Source organism: Oryctolagus cuniculus, chromosome 6 (genome assembly GCF_051225735.1).
Source record: "Oryctolagus cuniculus isolate XC-2025 breed Fujian yellow rabbit chromosome 6, ASM5122573v1, whole genome shotgun sequence".
Classification (NCBI taxonomy): domain Eukaryota; kingdom Metazoa; phylum Chordata; class Mammalia; order Lagomorpha; family Leporidae; genus Oryctolagus; species Oryctolagus cuniculus.
The window spans coordinates 34,734,563-34,756,654 of NC_142872.1; the positions used below are offsets into that span (position 1 = coordinate 34,734,563).

A 22,092-nucleotide genomic window follows, 5' to 3' on the forward strand; every position below is an offset into this window, starting at 1 on the left:
GAACCAATGGCAAAGGAAGACCTTTCTCTCTGTCTCTCTCTCTCACTGTCCACTCTGCCTGTCAAAAAAAATAATAATAATATAAACTACCATCTCTCACCTCACTGGCTATGTACCTCACTCTGGCTGGGAGCAAGTCATGACAAATTTAAACAAGAGGTTTCATTGTTTAACTGCATTTATGAGGTGCTTACCATGCATAAAGCATTAAGAAATAGTAAATATGAGTTTTAAAAATGAATAGTTAAAAATAAATAGTAGGGAGCTATGAACAAAGTACAAGGTATGCTGTTCTGCCCTCTTGGGGCTAAAGGGATGAAAACAGAACGGAGGCATATTTGGGAGAAGAGACCAGTGCTTCCACTCACAGGAGCCAAAGCAGGTTCTGGAATGAGTGGTGTGCCCAGAGCATTGTCCAGCTTTCAAAATTCGCTGCATGCCTTCTACTCAATTAGTGCTGCACTATCGAAGGGAGGGAGGAAAGAAGCACCCAGAGGGGCTGGTCTTCCTAGCATCTCTCCTAAACAATCCCCATCCCTAATGCTTTTTCTCTTACTGGGACCCTTTCCAGTAATACTCACCCAATTCACTCAATTTGCTCAAATTGCACTCATTTTCCAAGGCTCAGATAGAAAACTACTTTCTTCACGAAATTTCAGAAGCTGGTTGGTCACTCAGTGCTCTCTTTCCTCTCTGAACACCTGATGGGTGTGTTGTTTGCACATCTCACACCAGCCTAATACACAATAAGCATACCATTTTAAAAGGAGAGCAGAGCAAGTGAATGAATGAAAGACTATTTGGAAGATGGTCACTGTCATCAGGAAAAAAATTAAGAGACCATCCAGTGGGATGCTGTCTTAAATGTATATTCAATCATTCAGGTAATTTTTCATGGAGTGTCTGCTATGTCTGGTCCTGTGCTATGTTCTAGAGTTTTAAAAACAAGACAAATATGGTTCCTGCTGTCAGAGACTGGAAAGTCAGAGATTACTGAAGTTATCCTAAGTGTGATAAATAATGCAAAGAGAGAAGCAGAGGAACTCCTAGTGGGTTATGATGTACAACTTCCCGGGGTTGGGGGTCAGCACATACTATTTAATCCAAGATCTGACAGATGATTGGAGTTAAACAGGCAAGAATGGAGGGAAGTGCATTTTAGAGAATGGAGGCAGCATGTGTAAGAGTCCTTCAGGATGAAGAAGTGAAGTGTATCCAAGCGGCCTAAAGAATACCAAAGTCGGAGTTGAGAGAGTGTGAGAGTAACAGAAAAATTAAGCCAGGGAAGTCGGTGGGATCCAGATCACAGAACACTTTGTAAAACATTCTATGCAGGCGGGATGGGCTAGGAAATGCTACTGTAATAAACAGCACTACCATATCAATGGCTCAACAAAGAAAATGTTATTTCTCACTCACATTTCTTGTCCGGGCTGGAGCATCTTGTAACTGCACCATCAGGAACAGGTGGACTTCTAGTCACCACCATAGAGGAAGAGTAGATGATGGAGTCGTGTACCAACAGTTACATGCCTCAGCTCCTAAGTGACACATGTCACTCCCACTCACGTCCCACTGGCTTGAACAGTCATATACATAGCCATACCTAACTTCAAGTCAGCTGAGAAATATAAGGGACCACAGGGACTATCTGGTATTGTCGTCCTTGCCATATCATAAAGTTTAGATTTGATCCAAAGGCCAATAGAAGCCATTGAGAGGTTTTATGTGAGACAGTGACTTGATCATATTTGGCTTTTTAAAGACTGTCCTGACTACAGGACAAAAGGATAATTTGGAGAGGAGGCAGAAAAAAAGAAAATCAGAAAGACCGGCTAGGAAGTCAGGCTCAATTGGGAAATGATTGGGGCTTAGAACACTAGACTGGAGACAAGTGGTCAGGCTCCACGCCCTTTCGGAAGGTAAAGTCCACAGGATTTGAAGACTGCAGAGTGAGGATGTAGAGAGGGAGTGGACACTTTCAGCTTAGGTCAGTGATGGAACCATTGGCTAGGTTAAGCAACATGTGCTGCGGAAGTTCAGTTAGGATGATGGGGAGACGATGGTTAACGCTCCTGGACAGAGGTCAGCTACAATATCCAGTGGGACCCTTAGGAGCTGCTCAAATGCTTGCATGGCTCTCTGCATTATTTTGAAAGGCTTCCACAAAGCCGTGGTAGGGAAAGGCACCAACGCATTTTATTATCCATTTCCGAAACCTATTTTTCCAAAATAACATTGAATACTTATTCATTTGGAAACTCTCCCTACCACCTCACCTCCAAAATTAGTGATTACAAGAACCTTCAAAATTATCGTCCAACTAGCCACTGCTTCATCTGTTCTCCTAATTGCTAGGAGGGGGGAAAGATAATCAAGTGGTTTCTCTGATCTGGGAACCTGGTTCTCAAAAATTACTTGAAATCTAAATTGAGCTTTTTAAAGCAGCACTTAAATTCTGACTCCAGTCATTTCGTTAAGGCTAGCACTTGCTGAGAACTCTTTAAATAAGCTTTGGATCACTATCGCCATGCAAAGCAATTGGAAGGAAGGAATGCTTTCTTAGGAGGGTGACGTGCTTTTTTGGCATACGCAGGATTTTTCCTCTTCATGTATCATTTGATTTACTGAATTGCACCTGCATGAAGAGGTGGTGAAACAGTGCTGAGTTTATGCCTGTTCTTGTCAGAACTTCTCAAAGTGAGGCCTGCCTGGGGTGTGTGAACCTAGCTCAGCCCAGGGAACCTCAAGGATATTGTTTCAAACGAGTGAGTGCAAATCTAAGAGACCTGCAGTCCTTCCCCCAAAGGAGCTATTAATCATGTTGGCAGAGGACAGGGCAGATGCGAGCCCTCAGGGGGCCCTTTGTCAATGTTGCCGATTGGAAAGCTGATGCTGGTACCCACCTGGAGACCAAACAGTCAGGTTGAAGCAGAAAAAATGAACCTATTTTGGTATAGCTGTGAGTGGCCATGGAGAACTGTCTCATTCAATTCAAAGACTGCCTATTGTCCTCTTACTGGGTGCACAACAGAAGGACAGGTGCTGCAGGGACTAGAAGGCCTTGTTCCTAAGCAGGCTGCCACCAGAGCTGGCCCAAACAACTTCGGTAACTTCCTTGTGGTCTCCCTATGGCTACTCTGGCAATTCTGAATAATAGTCAAATGAGCTCTTTTTTTCTATCTACAGTAACATTTATTATTTTTGGTGTCCAGTTTTATTTTTTTTTAACTTTTATTTAATGAATATAGATTTCCAAAATACAGCCCCGTAACTTCCCTCCCACCCGCAACCCTCCCCTTTCCCTCTCCCTCCCCCCTTCCATTCACATCAAGATTCATTTTCAATTCTCTTTATATACAGAAGATCAGTTTAGCATATTAAGTAAAGATTTCAACAGTTTGTACCCACATAGAAACACAAAGTGAAAAATACTGTTTGAGTACTAGTTATAGCATTAAATCACAATGTACAGCACATTAAGGACAGAGATCCTACATGAGGAGTAAGTGCACGGTGACTCCTGTTGTTGACTTAACAAATTGGGTGTCCAGTTTTATAAGTTTTGACAGGCACACATGGCTGCGTGAGTACACCACAATCAACACATGGAATAGTTGCAACGCCCCCCCCCCCACACAAAATCGCCCCTTTCCGGTCACTTCCTAACTCCCAACTCCTGGAAAGCACTCTGTCTTCTGCTCCTATGGTGTTCTTTCTCCAAGGTCACACAGATGGAATTACACAGACTGTAGCTTTTGCGTCTGGCATCTTTCACTTCATGGAATGCAGTTGAGATTCATCGGTGTTGTCTCATGTATCAGTAGTTCATCCCTTTTCACTGCTGAGTAGTATTCCCCTGTGTGGGTATCAGAGTTTCTTTATCCGTTCACCAGTTGAAAGGAACTGGGGTTGTTTCTGTCTGCTGGCAACTATGAAGAAAGCTTCCATAAAATATTCCCCACTGTTTTTGACTGAATGCACTTTTCATTTCATACTTACCTAGGATTGCTGGTCAGGTGCTCAGTGTGTGTTTAAGTGTCTAAGAAACTGCCAGACTATTAAATGAACTTTTAAAAGCACGTGCCGGACGATGTCACACCTCTACCGAAATCCTGCCAAAGGCTTCCTGTTAAGCGCAGGGTAAAACTGAGGCCTCTGGGCCCTGTGTGATCTTCCTCTCTCTCCACTTTCTCATCACCCTCCCCGCTCCAACCTTCTGATTCTTTCTTCTTTTTCTCAGTCCAAATTCATTCCCCCTTAGGGCTTTGCAGCTGGCTTATAATCCCTTAGCCTGGCATGTTCTTACCCCCATCTTCACAGGGCTATCACCTTTTTCAAAAAAAAATCACTTAAAGATTTATTTTATTTACTTGAAAGAGAGAGTTGAGAGAGACAGAGAGAGAGAGAGAGAGAGAGATTGATTCTGTTCACTGGGTCATGCCCCAAATGGCCACAACAGCCAGGGCTGGGCCAGCCCGAAGCCAGGAGACATAAGCTGCATCTGGGTCTCCCATGTGGGTGGCAGGGGCCCGAGCAGGCTCTCTTCCTCATTTGTCACTGCAGCTGCCAGCATGTCTCCCTGGACCCTCTGTTTTTTTTGTTTGTTTGTTTGTTTTTTGTTTTTGTTTGTTTGTTTGTTTTTGACAGGCAGAGTGAACAGCGAGAGAGAGAGAGACAGAGAGAAAGGTATTCCTTTGCCGTTGGTTCACCCTCCAATGGCCGCCACGGCCGGCGCACCATGCTGATCCGATGGCAGGAGCCAGGTGCTTCTCCTGGTCTCCCATGCGGGTGCAGGGCCCAAGCACTTGGGCCATCCTCCACTGCACTCCCGGGCCACAGCAGAGGGCTGGCCTGGAAGAGGGGCAACCGGGACAGAATCCGGCGCCCTGACCAGGACTAGAACCCGGTGTGCCAGCGCGGCAAGGTGGAGGATTAGCCTAGTGAGCCGCGGTGCCGGCCCTGAACCCTTTATTCTAAGAGGCTGCCTCCCGCCATGCCTGTCGCACCAGGGCACTGACTAGTTGCTGGTATTTTCAGTTTAGTCATTTGCATACTGGTCTGCTATTTATATGTCACCTCTTCTGGGCCTCAGCTTTCTTATCTTAAAATGTACCTAATGGTCTCATTCCCCTACTTGATATATTTTTCACAACAGTACAAAGTTTTTAATCCTCTGAGCACTGTCATTCAGGGTTTCTGAATATGCAAATTCCCATTTGACCTTTATAGTTGAATTTCTAAACTCCAATGAAATGTGGTTTTACAGAACAGTGGATGACAGCTGTAATCATGGAAATTTAAGTAATCCTGAAATGCAAGGGTTCTTCACATACAAATTTCAGATTTCTAAAGGAAAGGAGCCCACAGGGACCTCAGTGGGGAGGTCACTCACTGATACTTCTTGTGAGGATTTACCCCGACTGTGGGGAAGAACAGCAGTAACTCAGCGGTGTGCTGGAGTTGGCTGGTACCAGATCACAAGAGCTGGGGTTACATTTTCAGGAATTTTGCTCGCCAGTTCTTACACTAGAGTGGCAAATTCCAGAAATCAAGATTTAAAAAAAAAAGCTGACCTACTATTATACCACTGACACAGAGCAAGGGAGAACAGTGATGATATGAAAGTACATAAAGGCAGCAATAAAAGACAGTTTTGCCATTAGGTTTCAGGCGCCCAAATGCACTTACATTCTGGCTCAGACACTCATCACGTACGTGAACTTGACCAACTGCATCCACTCACAGTTCACAAACAGCATGCAACCTCTCTGGGATACAAGACAGGATGGTAGGGTTAAGATACCTGCTGCCTGGGGGCTCACCGACCAAGGAGGGAAAAGGCAAGTGGAAGATCATGGTGTGGGGTGGAAATGCACTGACCCGGAAGCATGAAGCCCACCAGAGCACCAGGAAGGGTGAGCAGCCGATTCATGGTAGGATTCAGGGACAAGCAGAGGAGGAGGGCAGAAGTCCAGCAGGTGAAGAGTATGGCTGGGAGAAGAGGGTAAAGACAAAGACTCCTGACTAGGATCGAGTACTGTGGCTTATTTATAACCACTTTGGGCCTCAGTGAAAGAGTAATACCTGCTTTCCTGGAGAGTCGTATGAATTTTCTGGTAGAGCAAAATGACTGGGACATATTGGTAAAAGATGAAAACTATTCTTATGCTGACTGAGGAATGGTCAGTGGACCAGTGCCTGAGGAGGTGGCCTATGACCTGGCTTCAGAGCAGCCTGGGTAGGACTTAGCTACTCCCGCTGGACCACAAAGACTAACTTCTCCATGGACCTGTTGTCTTTTCAGCCAAACCTCACGGCAAGGCACCTGCTAGAGAAGAACAAAGGCCGCCAGTCATCGCACAACAAAAGCCTATCCCTGATGTCCTCACCCTCCAGAGGCAAAGCCACCAGCACGCCCACCCTCCGTAGGGGCCCAGGGTCCAGGAGGAAGGGGCCCGGGCAGTTCTCCATCACAACAGCCCTGAACACCCTCAACCAGATGGTACATTCTCCTCCCGGGCGCCACAGGGTGGAGATCAGCACTCCAGTGCTCATCAGCTCCAGCAACCCCTCTGTGATCAGCCAGCACGTGGAGAAGGTGGACTTCACCCCCAGCTCTCCGGGACAGGTAGGGAACCCATCCCTGGAATAAGGGCACCTTGAAGGTGGGCAAGGGATCTGCACTACGTCGCCAGCAATAGTCCATGTTTAGTGCATGCTGGGCACCGGGGGGCATTGTTAATAATAAATATCATATGCATTGCACATCAGAGCTGGATATATATGACTTCATCATATCGTTGAGGAAGCTGTGAGTGGGATGGAATTATTATTATCCCATTTTACAGATGAGGAATCTGAGGCTTAAGGAGGTTCAGTGACTTGCCTGACTTCCCATCCCTTAGAGAACTTCCTTCAAGGACATCGTGAGCCTTTTCCAAGAGCAAGAGTTTTGCATTGCAATTTGAGATTGAGTTGCCCATACTCTGACAAGGAAGTAGGCAGTGCATGGAAAGAAAGCAAAACAAACTATAGCTTATTGAGTGTTCTCAGGACTAGCAACACCATTTGTGGGGCCCAGCACAAAACAAAACTGCAAGCCCATTGCTTAAAATGGTTAAGAATTTCAAGATGGCAATAGCAGAGCATGAAATCCAGCGGTAGGCCACTGGAGCCAGCCCTGAGTGTCTTCAGATGGAGTATCTAATGAGATCTGTATGGAAAGTGCTTAGTACAGTGATGCCCAGCACATACAAAGCACCCCGTAACCGTTAGCTCATGATAGTATTACTGTTATTAACCTTGGGCACTGGGTTGCCAACTGAAGAGAGAGAAACACAGAGCAGTTGTGGCAATCAAGAAGCTGAAGTGCTTCGAACAGCATGTGCCTATTTAGGTTGAAGGGTACTTTACAAGAAGAAGGAGTGGAGGTATGAGACAGAGTCATTAGGAAGAACTGCATGTTGGGTATTCAGTGGAAAACACTCTTTGGAGCTGTGCAGGTGGCAACTTGAAAGGACAAACCTCAACTTGCACTTTTTTTTTTTTTTTTGGAAGCTGTACATCTTGTTTTTAAACATGAATTTCTACCTCAGGATTAAATGGCTTAATTGGACTCTAATCCCTTTTTAACAAGACAAGAAGGAAGGAGAAAGTCAAGGGCTCCTCAAAGACCGGAATGCTTGTCTGAAAAGAAAACAGTCACCTCCCACAACACTTTGTAGCTCAGACCACGGTCTGGGTCTCTCCAAGACTGCTGTTCATGTGATTCTGGGCACCACCTGCCCTGCACATGTGCACATCCACACTCTCCTGATATCAAAAACAGAAAATGTCCTACACACATTCCAAGCATGGTTTTACAAGTAAATACATGCTTTCTGCCCAAAGTTCTCGCTACACACACACACACACACACACTCTAAAATGGGGACTGGTGACTCACAATTAAGCCAGAGTCAGAGTTTCTTGCAACCATTCTTTATATATAGGCACAGATATATAAAGCACAGCCCACACTCAGTAAAAATAAGCCAGCTCACTCTGCTGTAGGCTGGCTTCCCAAAAGATTTAGCCACAAGTCCTTTTCCATGTGCCTTTTTAGTTCTTATTCCTGATCATTTGCCTCATCTGCAGAGAGGCTGGGCCCTAGTGGGAGAATCCTGGGACGATTGAAAGCAAGTCATGCTGCTTCCTAGTTGTCACAAACGGCGAGAACTCCAGCATATGGCTTTCACGTATCCTATTCCCAGGGAACCACCACACCGCATCGACAGCCTTTTCTCAGTTCCGATCACTGTGGATCACAGTATTTACGCGTGTTTGCACAGGTGTTGTCAAAACACACTTAAAATGCCCCCACTTGCAAACTGCACCCAAAGATGAGCAGAAAGGTAAACAAATGAGAAGTTTTCTAACATCCTTCAGATCGGCAATTCAGTCTAGTTTATCAAGCTTCTCCTACCTTCCCTACCCCAGTGCCGTACACAGTGCTTAGACACTAGGAGGTGCTCAATGAACCAGGGAATCAAGCCTTAAATATCTGTGCAGATAGTGGGAGCTTATTCCTAGGGAAGGTTGGAAGACAAGTCAGCTTCCTATAGAAATATCACAGATCAGTGTCACTCTTTCAAGCAAAAAGCATATATTGGGTGCTTACAATGTGCTAGTAACCATAGTGAGTACTGGGATTCTATCACCAAAATATCAAGAACAGTAATCGCTCCTCTCCTTGTCTTTCCTTCTGTCACTCTTTTAAATAAATAATAAACCTTTTTTTAAAAAAATCTCATGGAGGATGGGCATTTCATTTGGCACAGCAGTGAGGACACTGCTTGGGATGCTCACATACTGTATTGGAGTGCCCGGTTCAAGTCCCAGCTCTACATCCTATTCTAGCTTCCTGCTAATGCACAGCTTGGGGGGCAGCAGTGATGTCCCAAGTAGTTGGGTCCCTGCCACCCATATGGGAGACCTGGATTTAGTTCCAGGCTCCTGGCTAGCTGGCATGGCAGGCCTGTTGCTGGCATGGAGAGTAAACCAGCAGATGGGAGATCTTTTTCTATTTGTGTCTCTGCTTTTGCTGTTTCTCTCTCTTTCCCTGTCAAAATAAATGAATAAGATAAGATTTTTAAAAAACCACATGGTACTTCACAGATATTTATAACTTTCATATATCAGTTGATTCCAGGTAAATACACATGTGATCAGAGAGTGTGTGCACTCCTGCGGAAGCAGAGAGAGGGGTTTTTGGGTTTATTAAGTTCAGCCTCATGTCTCCCACTTGAGAGATAATCTGAATATTGGGATGTGAGTACTTCTGTGACTGTAGAGTAAAAAGTCCAGGGAAATTCTTTTAGGGAAAGTATAAAGCTGTCCAGGGCCCACTAACTCGATGGAGGGAGGGTGGGCAGTAAGAAGTAGTCGGTTTTCTGAATTTACTCCATTTGCCTTCCTAACAGGGGGCTGAGTCCTGGATTGTCCCTCAGGTCTTAAACAGCAAAGGGTCCCTTCTCAGAAAGAGAAGTCAGAGCAGGGAATTCTGACCTTTCTCTGTGGTTGTGCCTTCCCACCTCTGGGAAAGCGCCTGACACGTGTGGGTAGAACATCAGGCAATGACCTAAGATGAAAACAATTTGGGATTCGACCTAAAGCCCTGAGTGGCTTCTGTGGACAACAGTGGTGGCAAAGGTTAAGTGAGCAGATCAGAAACAACGCGGTGAGCCTCTGGGAAAGCCCAGGAGACCATCTCTAGGTGGGTACTGAGAAGGAATGTCTTGGAAGGAGACAGAATGTTAACTGTGCCGCACAAGAATTGGGGAAGAAGTCCCCCAGCAGTGGCCAAGTCCCAAGGCCTGCCTGGTGATTCTAAAATGCGTGGTTGACGAGACGCTGCCTGGCCCCGTCTCCCATACGCACAGAACAATGAGGCATTCTTTTCTGTAACTGCGGGCTTCCTAGGTGGCTCTGCTCCTGACACATTCCCTTTCTTCCGCCTTGTCCCCCATTCCCTCCACATCACAGACCAGGGTAGTGGAACTGCTACACAGCCACCGAGCACCAAGCTCTCTCCCTTGCCTCTCGCATCGAGCATGCCAGCAAGCTCATTTCACCACCCAAATAGTCAGTGCTGCTTTCTCTCCCCTCCCACCACCTCAGTTTTGGTCCTCATCTCTTGCCTAGACTATTGCTCCAACCTCTTCAGGGGCCTACCAGAACCCAGGCTCATTTCCCATGCTTTGCTTCCCATCATGCCCTCCAGAATGAGGCCCAAACCTTGAAAACCCAAACCTTTCCAGCCACCTCTCTTCTGCAAACCTCCATTCATTCCCAACAGTCCTCAGAAGCAGTGGTAGCTGCTGTTCATTCAGTAGCTACTGAAAACCAGAAACCCTAACATGATCCACAGACACTAAGACCATCCTCGCAACCATTCAGTGCAGGCTTTTTACATGCATTATACCAGATGGGCAAACTCTGAGACAGAAAGATTAGAAAGATAACTTGTCTCAAGTCTCTAAGCTAGAAACACAGGGCCGGCGCTATGGCATAGTGGGTAAAGCCACTGCCTGCAGTGCCAGCATCCCATATGGGCACCAGTTCTAGTCCCGGCTGCTCCTCTCTGATCCAGCTCTGTGCTATGGCCTGGAGCCTGGGAAATCAGTAGAAGATGGCCCAAGGCCTTGGGCCCCTGTACCCACATGGGGGACCCAGAGGAAGCTCCTGGCTCCTGGCTTCGAATTGGCCCAGCTCCAGCTGTTGTGGCCATTTGGGGAGTGAACCAGCAGATGGAAGACTTTCTCTTTCTCTCTCTCTCTCTCTGTGTACCTCTGCCTTTCAAATAAATAAATAAATATTTTTTAAAAAGCTAGAAACAAGGTCAGGATTTAAGGGAAGGCCTGTACTTTCTTCCCTAAATGAGCTCTTCATACGGCACTCCCAACTCACCATGATCTGGCTACAGTCCACCTTCCAACCACCCAGCCACACACATGTACACACATGTGCATTCCTAAACATGGCGTGTACTAGGGCACCACTTAGTTCTCTGTCTCTGTACCCAACACAATGCCTGTGTTATTCTAGGTAGTCAACACATACTTGTTGAATAAAGACTGTTTCTCCTTGAATTTATTTTCAGTGCCTGCACCTACCCATACCCAAGAAAGTCCCCTGCCACCCTTGCCCTGTAGAATTCATGTTTCTCCCCTGTGTTCACAGTATGTTGTTTTTGCTTGTTATAACATAGATGTCAGAACATATAACACCTTTGTATCTATGCTCAGTAAATGAAAACTTCTTTCAAATTCTTATTTGAAAGAGCTACAGAGAGAGGTCTTCCATCTGCTGATTCATTACCCAAATGGCCACAACAGGCAAGGCAGGACCACACCAAAGCCAGGAGCCACGAACTTGTTCCAGACCTCCCACATGAGTGCAGGGACCCAACCACTTGGGCCATCCTCCACTGCCCTCCAAGGTGCATTAGCAAGAACTGGATTGGAAATGGAGCAGCTGGGATTCGAACCAGTGCCCACATGGGATCCCAGTATTGCAAGCAGTAGCTTAACTTGCTATGCCGCAACACCAGCTGCTGAAAACTTCTTAAGGACAGGGATGATCTCTTACTCACTCATGCTGATACTGAGTTTCTAAAGCCAGTTTTGTTTCTGATTACCCAAAAAAAATGAGAGAAGAAGGAATGACGGCTCACCAACCTTGGTTTAAGAAATGCCATTTCCTCCCCTCCCTCTTCCATCCTATGCCAGGATGATAGTGACAAGCCCAAGCACCTTTCCTGGGCTCCTGGAAGATGAGCAGTCTTGTACTGCAGGGGAATTCTGAGGTCTGTGAAGCTGACTCTCCTTTTAACCCCATATTGAAAATATTCTGAATGCTCCCAGATCTTTTTCCCCTCTGAACAACCTCTCAGTGCAAATGTATGCTTAAGATTCTTATTGAATCCTTCTTCAAAGGTAATTTACAGAGATAAATTAATCATAGGCATGTATTTTTTTAAATATTTTATTTTTGTTATTTTGTTTTTGTTTTTTTGACAGGCAGAGTGGACAGTGAGAGAGAGAGACAGAGAGAAAGGTCTTCCTTTTCTGTTGGTTCACCCTCCAATGGCCGCTGCGGCCAGTGCACTGTGGCTGGCGCACCGCGCTGATCCGAAGGCAGGAGCCAGGTGCTTCTCCTGGTCTCCCATGAGGGTGCAGGGTCCAAGGACTTGGGCCATCTTCCACTGCACTCCCGGGCCATAGCAGAGAGCTGGCCTGGAAGAGGGGCAACCAGGACAGAATCCGGCGCCCCAACCGGGACTAGAACCCGGTGTGTGCCGGCGCCGCAAGGCAGAGGATTAGCCTATTGAGCCGCGGTGCCGGCCTTAAATATTTATTTTATTTATTTGAAAGACAGAGTTAGAGAGAGAGGTAGAGACAGAGAGAGGTCTTCTATCTGCTGGTTCACTCCCCAAATGGCTGCAACGGCCGGAACTGTGCCAATCTGAAGCCAGGAGCCAGGAGCTTCTTCCAGGTCTCCCACGTGGGTGCAGGGGCCCAAGGCCTTGGGCCATCTTCTACTGCTTTCCCAGGCCATAGCAGAGAGCTGGATCAGAAGTGGAGCAGCTGGGACTAGAACCAGTGCCCATATGGGCTGCCGGCGCTGTAGGCCAGGGCTTTAACCCGCTGCGCCACAGTGCTGGCCCCAGCATATATTCTTTTTTCTATTTTCTTTTTTTTTTTTTTAATTATTATTCATTTGAAAGGCAGAGTTACAGAGAGAGAGAGTGAAATCTTCCATCCACTGGTTCCCTCCTCAAATGGCCACAACGCTACGGATAGGCCAGGCCAAAGCCAGGAACCAGGAACTTCTTCTGGATCTCCCACATGGGTACAGGGGCCCAAACACTTGGGCCTTCCTCCTGCTGCTTTCCCAGGTGCATTAGCAGGCAGCAGGATGAGAAGTGGAATATCCAGGACTTGAAGCAGCACCCATAAGGGATGCCAGTGTCACAGGCAGTGGCTTCACCCACTACACCACAGTGCTCGCCCCCATATGCATACATTCTTATGTCAATATCTCCCAACATAAATATCATTCATTTTACAATTCTCACTCAACACGTCTGAACTAGCAAATCATGTTTTCAGAGCACTCTAGAGCTAAGTAGTCTCAGAGAGCCAGAGTAGAAGAGGGAGGGGGCTCCATTAAATGGACACCTGTCCCCAACATTGCTGTGTTCCATGTCATCGTTATCTGCCCCAAAGACCTGCTATGGGGCCCAACAACTCTTTGAAAGATGTCTTAAATTTTGAAGAAATTTTAAAGAATGTAGTCCCTGGGTAGAGATACACCCTTAAACTTATAAGTTATCAATTAATGCCTTAGCAGGGGTTCACTGGCAGGTGTCTGAAAGAAAGAAAGGACCAGAAGACAGTATCCAACCCCAGCCTGCCTGAGCCCCCTGGGGAAAGAGTTATCACAACACCACCTCGAGAAGCAGTTTGTGCAGATGGAGCCATACCAGCCTAAACCCAGGCACCTTTTCCTCACCCCAGTGGTGGAGCCTTGAATGAGGAACACACACAGCTTCAGGTTCCCCTCAAGAACTGGGGATCACCCTACCTTCCAGGGTCACTGGGGAAATCCAAGGTTGGAAAGTGGATGCAAAGGGCTTGGCCATCACATTAATATTCTTTTCATTTTTAGTATTCTAAATTATTTAGCAACAAGTTGCTAGATTGCTCTTTAGTCCCTAATCTGTATGTGTGTGTATATATATATATGTGTATATATATATATATATATATATATATTTTATTTTTTGACAGGCAGAGTGGACAGTGAGAGAGAGAGAGACAGAGAGAAAGGTCTTCCTTTGCCGTTGGTTCACCCTCCAATGGCTGCCGCAGCTGGCATGCTGCGGCCAGTGCACCGCGCTGATCCGATAGCAGAAGCCAGGTGCTTCTCCTGGTCTCCCATGGGGTGCAGGGCCCAAGCACCTGGGCCATCCTCCACTGCACTCCCGCGCCACAGCAGAGAGCTGGCCTGGAAGAGGGGCAACCAGGACAGAATCCGGCGCCCCAACCAGGACTAGAACCCGGTGTGCTGGTGCCGCAAGGCAGAGGATTAGCCTAGTGAGCCGTGGTGCTGGCCCCCTAATCTGTATATATTTTTTAAACTTTTTATAATGAAAAATGATAAACATATATAAAATTTGAAAGAATCATAATGAATAGTAATGCACATATCCCTTGGTCTCAGCAATTTTCTGCTCATATGCCAATCTTTTTTTTCCTAAGATTTATATATTTGAAAGTCAGAGTGAGTTAGAGTTAGTTAGAGTTAGAGTGAGTTAGAGTTAGAGTTAGAGTTAGAGTTAGAGTTAGAGTTAGAGTTAGAGTTAGAGCTAGAGCTAGAGCTAGAGTTAGAGTTAGAGTTAGAGTTAGAGTTAGAGAGTTAGAGGTCTTCCATCTGCTGGTTCACTCCCCAGATGGCCACAACAGCCAGAGCCGCACTGATCCGAAGCCAGGAGCCAGGAGCTTCCTCTGGATCTCCCACATGGGTACAGGGGCCCAAGTACATGGGCCATCCTCAACTGCCCTCCCAGGCCAAAGCAGAGAGCTGGATTGGAAGTGGAGCAGCCAGGACCCAAACCAGCACCCATACGGGATGCCGGCACTGATGATGGCAGCGGCCTTAACTGCTACACCACAGTGCCAGTGCCTCATATGCCGATCTTATTTCATGTATTTCCCACCTGTTCAGCTGACCCCCCAGCTGAGTTATTTTAAAGCAAAGGTCAGACATTGTATTATCTCATCCATAAACATTTCAGTAAGTCTCTCCTTCAAAATATTTGTAGCACAACCGTGGTACCATTATCACACATTTTAAAATAAAATAATTTTCTTTCACGTATTTAATATCCAGTGCTAAACTTTCCATATTTGCCTTATAAAGGTTTTTTTAAACTTTTACTTAATAAATTTCGAAAGTACTACTTTTGGATTATAGCGGTTTTTCCCCCCATAACCACCCTCCCACTCACAAACCATTCCATCTCCTACTTCCTCTCCCATCCCACTATTCATTAAGATTCATTTTTAATTATCTTTATATACAGAAGATCAACTTAGTAAATACTAAGTAAGATTTCAACAGTTTGCACCCACACAGAAACACAAAGTATAAAGTACTGCTTGAGTAGTAGTTTTACCATTAATTCACATAGTGCAACACATTGAGGACAGAGATCCTACATGGGGAGCAAGTGTATAGTGACTCCCGTTGTTGATTTAACCATTTACACTTATTTATGACATCAGTAATCACCCAAGGCTCTTGTCATGAGCTGCCAAGGCTATGGAAGCCTCTTGAGTCCATAGACTCCGACCTTATTTAGACAAGGCCATAATCAAAATGGAGGTTCTCTCCTCTCTTCTGAGAAAGGTTCCTCCTTCTCTGATGGCCTGTTCCTTATAAAGGTTTTTTTTTTTTTTTTTACAGTTGATTTATTTACACAGGATCCAAATGCTGTAAAAGCACATTGTACTGGGTTGATATGCCCAATAAATTTATTTTCCTCTTTCTTCTCCTTCTTCCTCCTTCCCTCCCTCTGGTTATCTCTCTTCTTGCCATGTATATGCTTAAAAAGAAACAAATCCTTTGTCTCATTGCATTGTCCACACTCTGAATATTTCCAGTTGCATCTTTGCAGAATTAACACATTCCTCTCTCTGGGTTACCCTCTATAACCTAGTTAGATCTAAACCTAGTTAGCTCTAAACAATTGATCAACTTCAGGTTCTGTGTTTTGGCAAGAATATTTCACAGACACTACTAAGTACTTTTTTGTTGTGTTTTCTGTTTTTAGCGTGAGCATACAACTCAGTGAGTTCTGGGTTATTCACAGGGTTACATCTATCACCATGATCAATTTCAACATTTTCACTATCCCAGAAGGGAACCCCTACCTCTCAAGCATTACTCCCCAGATCTTCCCTTTCCTCCAACCAAGTACTCGCAGCCACTGATGTATTTTCTGTTTCTCCAGATTTGCCTATTTTAGACATTTTTGTATGAACAGACGCATATAGTATTTGCTTTTTTATAGATGGCTTCATGCACTTAACATAATGTTTCAAGGTTTATCCATTCTGTTGCACATATTAGTATTTCACTCATTTTTATGGTTAAATAACATTCTTGTGTGTGGATGTACCATATTTTGTTTGGCCATTCATCAGGTGATGAACATTTGCATTGTTTCTACTTGTTGGCTATCATCAATAATGCTGCCATGAACATCTGTATACAAGTTTTTACGTAGACATTCATTTTCATATGGATATGTGCCTGAGTGTAATTATTAGATCATATAGTAACTCTGTGTTTATCTGTTTGAGACATTGTCAAGTGTTTTCCAAAGTGATTGCATTGCTTTGCATTCCCACCAATGGTCTGTGGGTGTTCCAGCTTTTCCGTATCTTCACCAACACTTGTTCTATCTTTTTTACTTTAGTCATCTTACTGGGTGTGAAGTGGCAGCTCATTGCGGTTTTGATTTGCATTTCCCTGATGACTAGTGATGCTGAACATCTGTTCACATGCCTCCTGGGCATGTGTTCCTTAGAGAACCAGCTATTCCTAGCCTTTGCACCCTTGCAGATTGGGTTGTCTTCTTATTGTTGACTTTCAAAAATCCTTTACATATTCTAGAAACAAGTCCTTTATGAAATATAGGAATTGCAAAATTTTTCTTCCAGTCTGTGGGTTGACTTTTCATTTTCTTGGTGGTATGCTTTGAAGTACAAAAGTTTTCAATTATGATATCCAATTTATTTGTTCTTTCCTTTGTTGCTTGTGCTTTGTCATATCTACGAAATCATTGTTTGATTGAAATTTACAGACTTACCCCTACTTTTCTTTCTATAGTTTTTTGGTTGATAGTTTTATAGTTTAGCTAATGCATTTAGGTTCATGATCCAGCTAGAGTTAAATTTTTCTATCTGTTGTGAGTTGAGGGTGGTGATACATACTTTTCCATACTGATACTCAGATATCACAGAACCATTTATTGAAAAGGCTATTCTTTCCCCATTTTGCTACCTTAACAACCAATTAAAACTTAAGTACTTCTTATCGTCACACATCAAGAGGTACATAATGTGTGTTTACTGCTCTTTTTACTTTCATATTCTCAGAAGTTATCAGCCTGCTCCATCCATTATAAAGTTCCCCATCAGCCCTTCATCTGATGGTTTGAACACTGTCTTACTTGAGGTAGCAAACTATTATCACTGCAAATCTGTAATTCCTGCTAATTTTTTTAAAGCTGCAATTCTTCTGTAATATTCACTATTTTCTGAGAGTTCACCATGTATGAGATTCTTCACAGTGAGCTTTGTCTAAATTATCTCAGTGGGACCCTGAAGTAGGCAGGCATACAGGCTAAAATTGATTAATTTGTGAACTGGAAGACCACGCTTTGCCACGCCCCTGTGTGACTTCATGCCCCTACCTGAGGCCTTCCCCACGCCCCTGTGTGGCCTCATTCCCCTACTTGGCCACACCTGGATGCCCACCAGCCAATCAGGTTAATTAACCACTCCCCTTTGGAAGTGGGTTAAAAGCCGGGACAAGGTGTGGCCCGGCCTGCTCTTCTTCCCTGGCCTCTTGCCAGGAGGGGGCTGGCTGTAGCCCTGTGCCTCCAGGGTGCATGGCCTTTGGGCCATGTGCTCTAGGCTTCCTGGCCTAGATGCTCTTCCATGTGGCTGGTTCCTGGTGCTTGGTATGAACCCCTATTTACCTCTCTCTCTTAAATAAAGCTCTCACTCTCCTATACATCTTTCTCACTAAATAAAAGCTTAAAACGTTCCATGCTGCCTCGTTTATCTGTGCCGGTATTTAGAATTCTTCTCTAAATATTAGGCAAGAACCCTCTTGGGCTTATTAATATTGGGGATTTAGTAATAAGCCCGTGGTGAAATCATATTGCACCCCAAATTCCGGTAGCGCATGTGGCACCCCGAATAGCATTTCCAGGGAACTTTAAGGGCCACATTTTAGTGTAGATTTTAGGGGGTCTTGTCCGATTTCAACCCCACACTTGGCACGTTGTAGACCCTCACCAGGTACTGGGGTGTCCAAAGCTCGTGCCCTTAATCTCTCTCCCTCTCTCTGACTCCCCGCCCCCACTCCAGTCCCATCCCATGTTTGTTCCTGGGCACTGCCCTAGCTCCAACACAGGACTCATTTCTCGCCCCGCTCCTGTCTGGTGTGTTTGCCATAACCGAACTAACACCCCTTTTTCCACTGGTCACTGCCAGCTGGACTAATCCTCCCTGCCTGCCTGTGCCAGTCTGCTTGTTTATATCCTTATCACTGCCCTCAGGCCGGCCTCGGTGTCCCTGCCTCTTTGGCCGCATGTTCATTCCCTGCCCTTCCTGAGGTCTGGGTCCCACACTTGGGCTCAGACCAGGAGCAAGCAGCCTGGGTTTGTTCATTCTGGAGAAGAAAAGTCTCCAGGGCTGATGTGCAGAGGGGCGATAACTTTGCTTTTCCAAACTTGGGTGTGTGTTGCTAGTTTTCTGTTCCTATGCTCAGAACAGAGGAAAAACAGAAATCAAAATATAAGGAATTTGGGGAGGTACAATAGGAAATCTTTCCTTTCACTTGTTAAAAACTACATTCTGAGAGGTGTACAATTGGCCTAGCAGCTGAAGTCACCACTGAGATGCTTATATCCAACATGGAAATGCCTGGCTCAGGCCTGGCCTCCTCTGCTTGTGACCCATCTTCCTGCTCCTGCACATCCTAGGCGTCAGCGGAGGGGGGCTCAAGTACTTGGGTTCCTGCCACCCAACATGACAGAATTAGACGCAGTTCTGGATTCCTGGATGTGACCTGGGACTGGCCTAGCTGTTGTAGGCATTTAGGTAGTGAACCAATGGATGGTAGCTCTGTGTGTGTGTGTGTGTGTCTGTGTGTGTGTCCCTCCTTCCCTCCCTTCTTCTCTCTCCCTTTCAAATAAAATGAAAATAAATAAAATTTAACTAACATTTAAGACAAAAAAAAATTAAAATCTGAAAATGCTAGGGGAGTCTGTGGAATCTGTTTCTTTTTGCATTTTTATTTTGTTTTGTTTTGTTTTCTCCTATAGAAGAAGGCAGCTTAGCGTAGGTAAAAAGATTTCGAGTGAGCTTCTTGTTCTGGTTCTGTTGCCTAATAGCTAAATGACAAGTGTTCATCCCATTGAGCCTCAATGTCCTCATCTGCAAAATGGGATAAATTCTTCCATGCAGGATTCTTTGCAAGGATTACCAATACCTCAATAAGCTATAGCCATTGTCATCATCCCCTACCCTCTTCCTTGCTCTAAACAGAGCTTCTAGAATGTCGTCATTTGTGAGGCTAACGAGAATCCCTGATTTATGCAGGGAATGAGGCAAGTGTCTTCTACAATCTAGATGACTCTTCCAATCTGAATTTCCTGTGGTGTATTATTCATAACTGCAAACAAATACAGCATGGGGTGGGTGGAACCTTGTTTTATATATAAGAAAACTGGCAGGAAAAGGATCTGTTTTAAGAGACTCAAGGTCTCACCTGTAGAATTGAATACGCACATAAATGAGTTTCCATTTCAAACAGAACTAAAAACCCTCACGATGTAGAACTGAATGCCTTATCCCTGAGCCACACTGCCCCAAGTGACGGCAGCCGCGATCAGCAGAGGTGGTGGATACTTCATTTAACTGTGAGGCTCTGGACAAGACTTGCTGCCCCCTGGTCCCAGCTGTCTCCTTAGCCGGGTAGAGTGGTAAAACTGACCTGGCCCAGAATTACGTGGCTTTCTTCATGACCAGCGCTCCCTGGAGGAGAGCTGTCCTGTTATTTAATAATTGTGGTCCTAGGTGAAATCTCTCCCATCTCCTGGTTACACTCACATTCACACCAAAGGCCTGGCTACTGCAAAGTCTTCTCAGCCCCAGCAGGTGTCCGGGAAGGTGGCTTGCCGAGGTAGAGAGCTTTTTAGCAAAGAGCCTCTCAAACACAAGGGGTTTAGGGTCAGCTAGATCTGAGACTCACACTGCCTCCTAATGAACAGAATAACCCTGGAGCAAGACACTTAATCTCTCTGAGCCTCAGTTTTTATATCTGTAAAAATGAGACTGATGGTAATTTTTATCAGATGGCTGCGAAGATAAAACAAGGCAATGCATGTACCTGTGATAATGGCCAGGGTTTAGCGGTGGTAAATGGCTCCATAAATCTTTGCTCAGTTATTATGATTGGGTCAAGCCAGGAAGCTGTAACCATCCCCCGTCCTCACTGCTCCAAGGCCGGCCTGTGCCAACAGGCCTTGCCGGGAATGAGATTTGTCAGCCACACCCCACAGAGGGCTGACCTGCCGGGGCCTGCCTTGGAGTGCACAGGCTTCCCAAAACCCCACTGCTTCCTTGATAGGCAGTGACAGGCTGGGAAGGAGTGTGACTTTGGCATTGCATCTAGGGAGCAATTGCAGCAGTCCAGGGAAGAGGACTTTGGACAAAGCAGATGTGGGTAGAGACAAAGGCGGGCCAGCCGCCTGCCCACCATTTTCAATAGGCACTATCGGCTTTCTCTGCAAGTCTTAACCTCACCTGGTACGTGCCCAGAACCTATAGGGGACCCTGGTTGCCAAAGCCCCTCACAGCCTGCCAGTGAACTGGTCCATAAAGAGCCATTGTGGATATGCACCATGCACCAGGGACTGAGTGGGCACAGGTCACACCGGGAACAAGACACGTGTGGTCCGTACCCTGTGGAAGCGCCCAACAGGTGAGGAAGGCAAGTGCTGAACAATGTGTCATAAATACTTGATCACAAGTTGCTAAGTGTGCAGCGTGCCATGAGGCACCAGAATGGGGAACAGAGGGAGTGGGTGACGGATGGCCCGTCTGGTCTGGGGGTCAGGAAACCTGCCTGGAGGACCTGACCTCCAGGTGGAGACCTAAAGGATGAGAGAAGTCAGAAGTCGGCCAGGGGAGAACAGAAGGCACGCTGAGGTCCCACGTGCACCTCTCCTTGGCCCCGCCGCCGTGCCCTTTCCTCCACAGTCCCGCCACATTGGGCAGCGCCAGCACTCGTGGTTCCCGGTGACGTCCGCAGTCCTCCCAGCTCCAGCCCTGCCCAGGCTCCCTGAGGTCCGCTGGGGGGAAACCGTGCTGGTTTCTGGTGACTAAAGCAGGTTTGGTAATTAAGGCAGTCTCCTTCCTTGCTTCAGCATTTCTCCAAGGAGAGGTTAAACTTTACATCATCATTTCGTCCAATTAATCCTGCCAGGTGAGCCACAGATGAGGCTCGGCCCTGCCCCAGTGAAAGAGGGAGCGGCCCAGCCCGCACCTCAGACATTTTAACGTCGATTAGGTAGCACTGGAAGCCCGGGCAGGGGTGATTATTACCCAGGGTCATTGGGACCTGCAACACACACACACACACACACACACGACCTGCAACACACATACACACACACATGACCTCCAAAACACACACACACACACACACACACACACAATTCAGCAAGAAGGAAAAATGGAGGAGCAAGATAAAATACAATGGCAGGCAAAGGAGAAACTAGTATATACAGGGCTGCAGTCTGAGAGAAGCAGAGAGACACAGAGGGCACGAGCAGACAATGGTACGTTGACCTTGGCCATGAGGATCAACCTTGCAAGACCTCAGTTTCACCATCTTAAAATGGGAAACTAACAGCATCTTGCATAGCCATCTGTTAGGGTAGGGAGTAAGACATTCACACACCGAAGGGTTTTCCAACGTCAGCCCTGCTGACGTCTGGGGCCAGGTAATTCTTTGTGATGAGGCTGCCAGGTACACTGTAAGGGCTACCAGCAGCATCTATGGCCTACGTCCACCAGATGCCTGCAGAAGCCACCATTCACTGTGGAAATGAAAAATATCTCCTGACATTGCCTAATGTCCCCTGGGATCAAAATCTTCTCCCCTTGAGAACCGCTGACATGTGGGACAGAGCGCAGGGTGTGGCATACGGTGCATGCGTGCAGGGTAACTGGCCGCCGAGTT

General features: G+C 46.0%; 1 protein-coding gene across 4 annotated transcripts in view; it reads left to right on the plus strand.

Annotated features, from left to right (window-relative positions):
- SH3RF2 (SH3 domain containing ring finger 2) overlaps positions 1 to 22,092 on the plus strand; it is a 140,526-nt gene that overhangs the window by 63,636 nt on the left and 54,798 nt on the right. For all 4 annotated transcript variants that reach the window (XM_070076260.2, XM_070076262.2, XM_070076261.2 and 1 more), the window contains one exon: positions 6,308 to 6,631. In XM_070076260.2, coding sequence (XP_069932361.2) covers positions 6,308 to 6,631 — 324 coding nt within the window. The remainder of the gene's footprint in view (positions 1 to 6,307; positions 6,632 to 22,092) is intronic.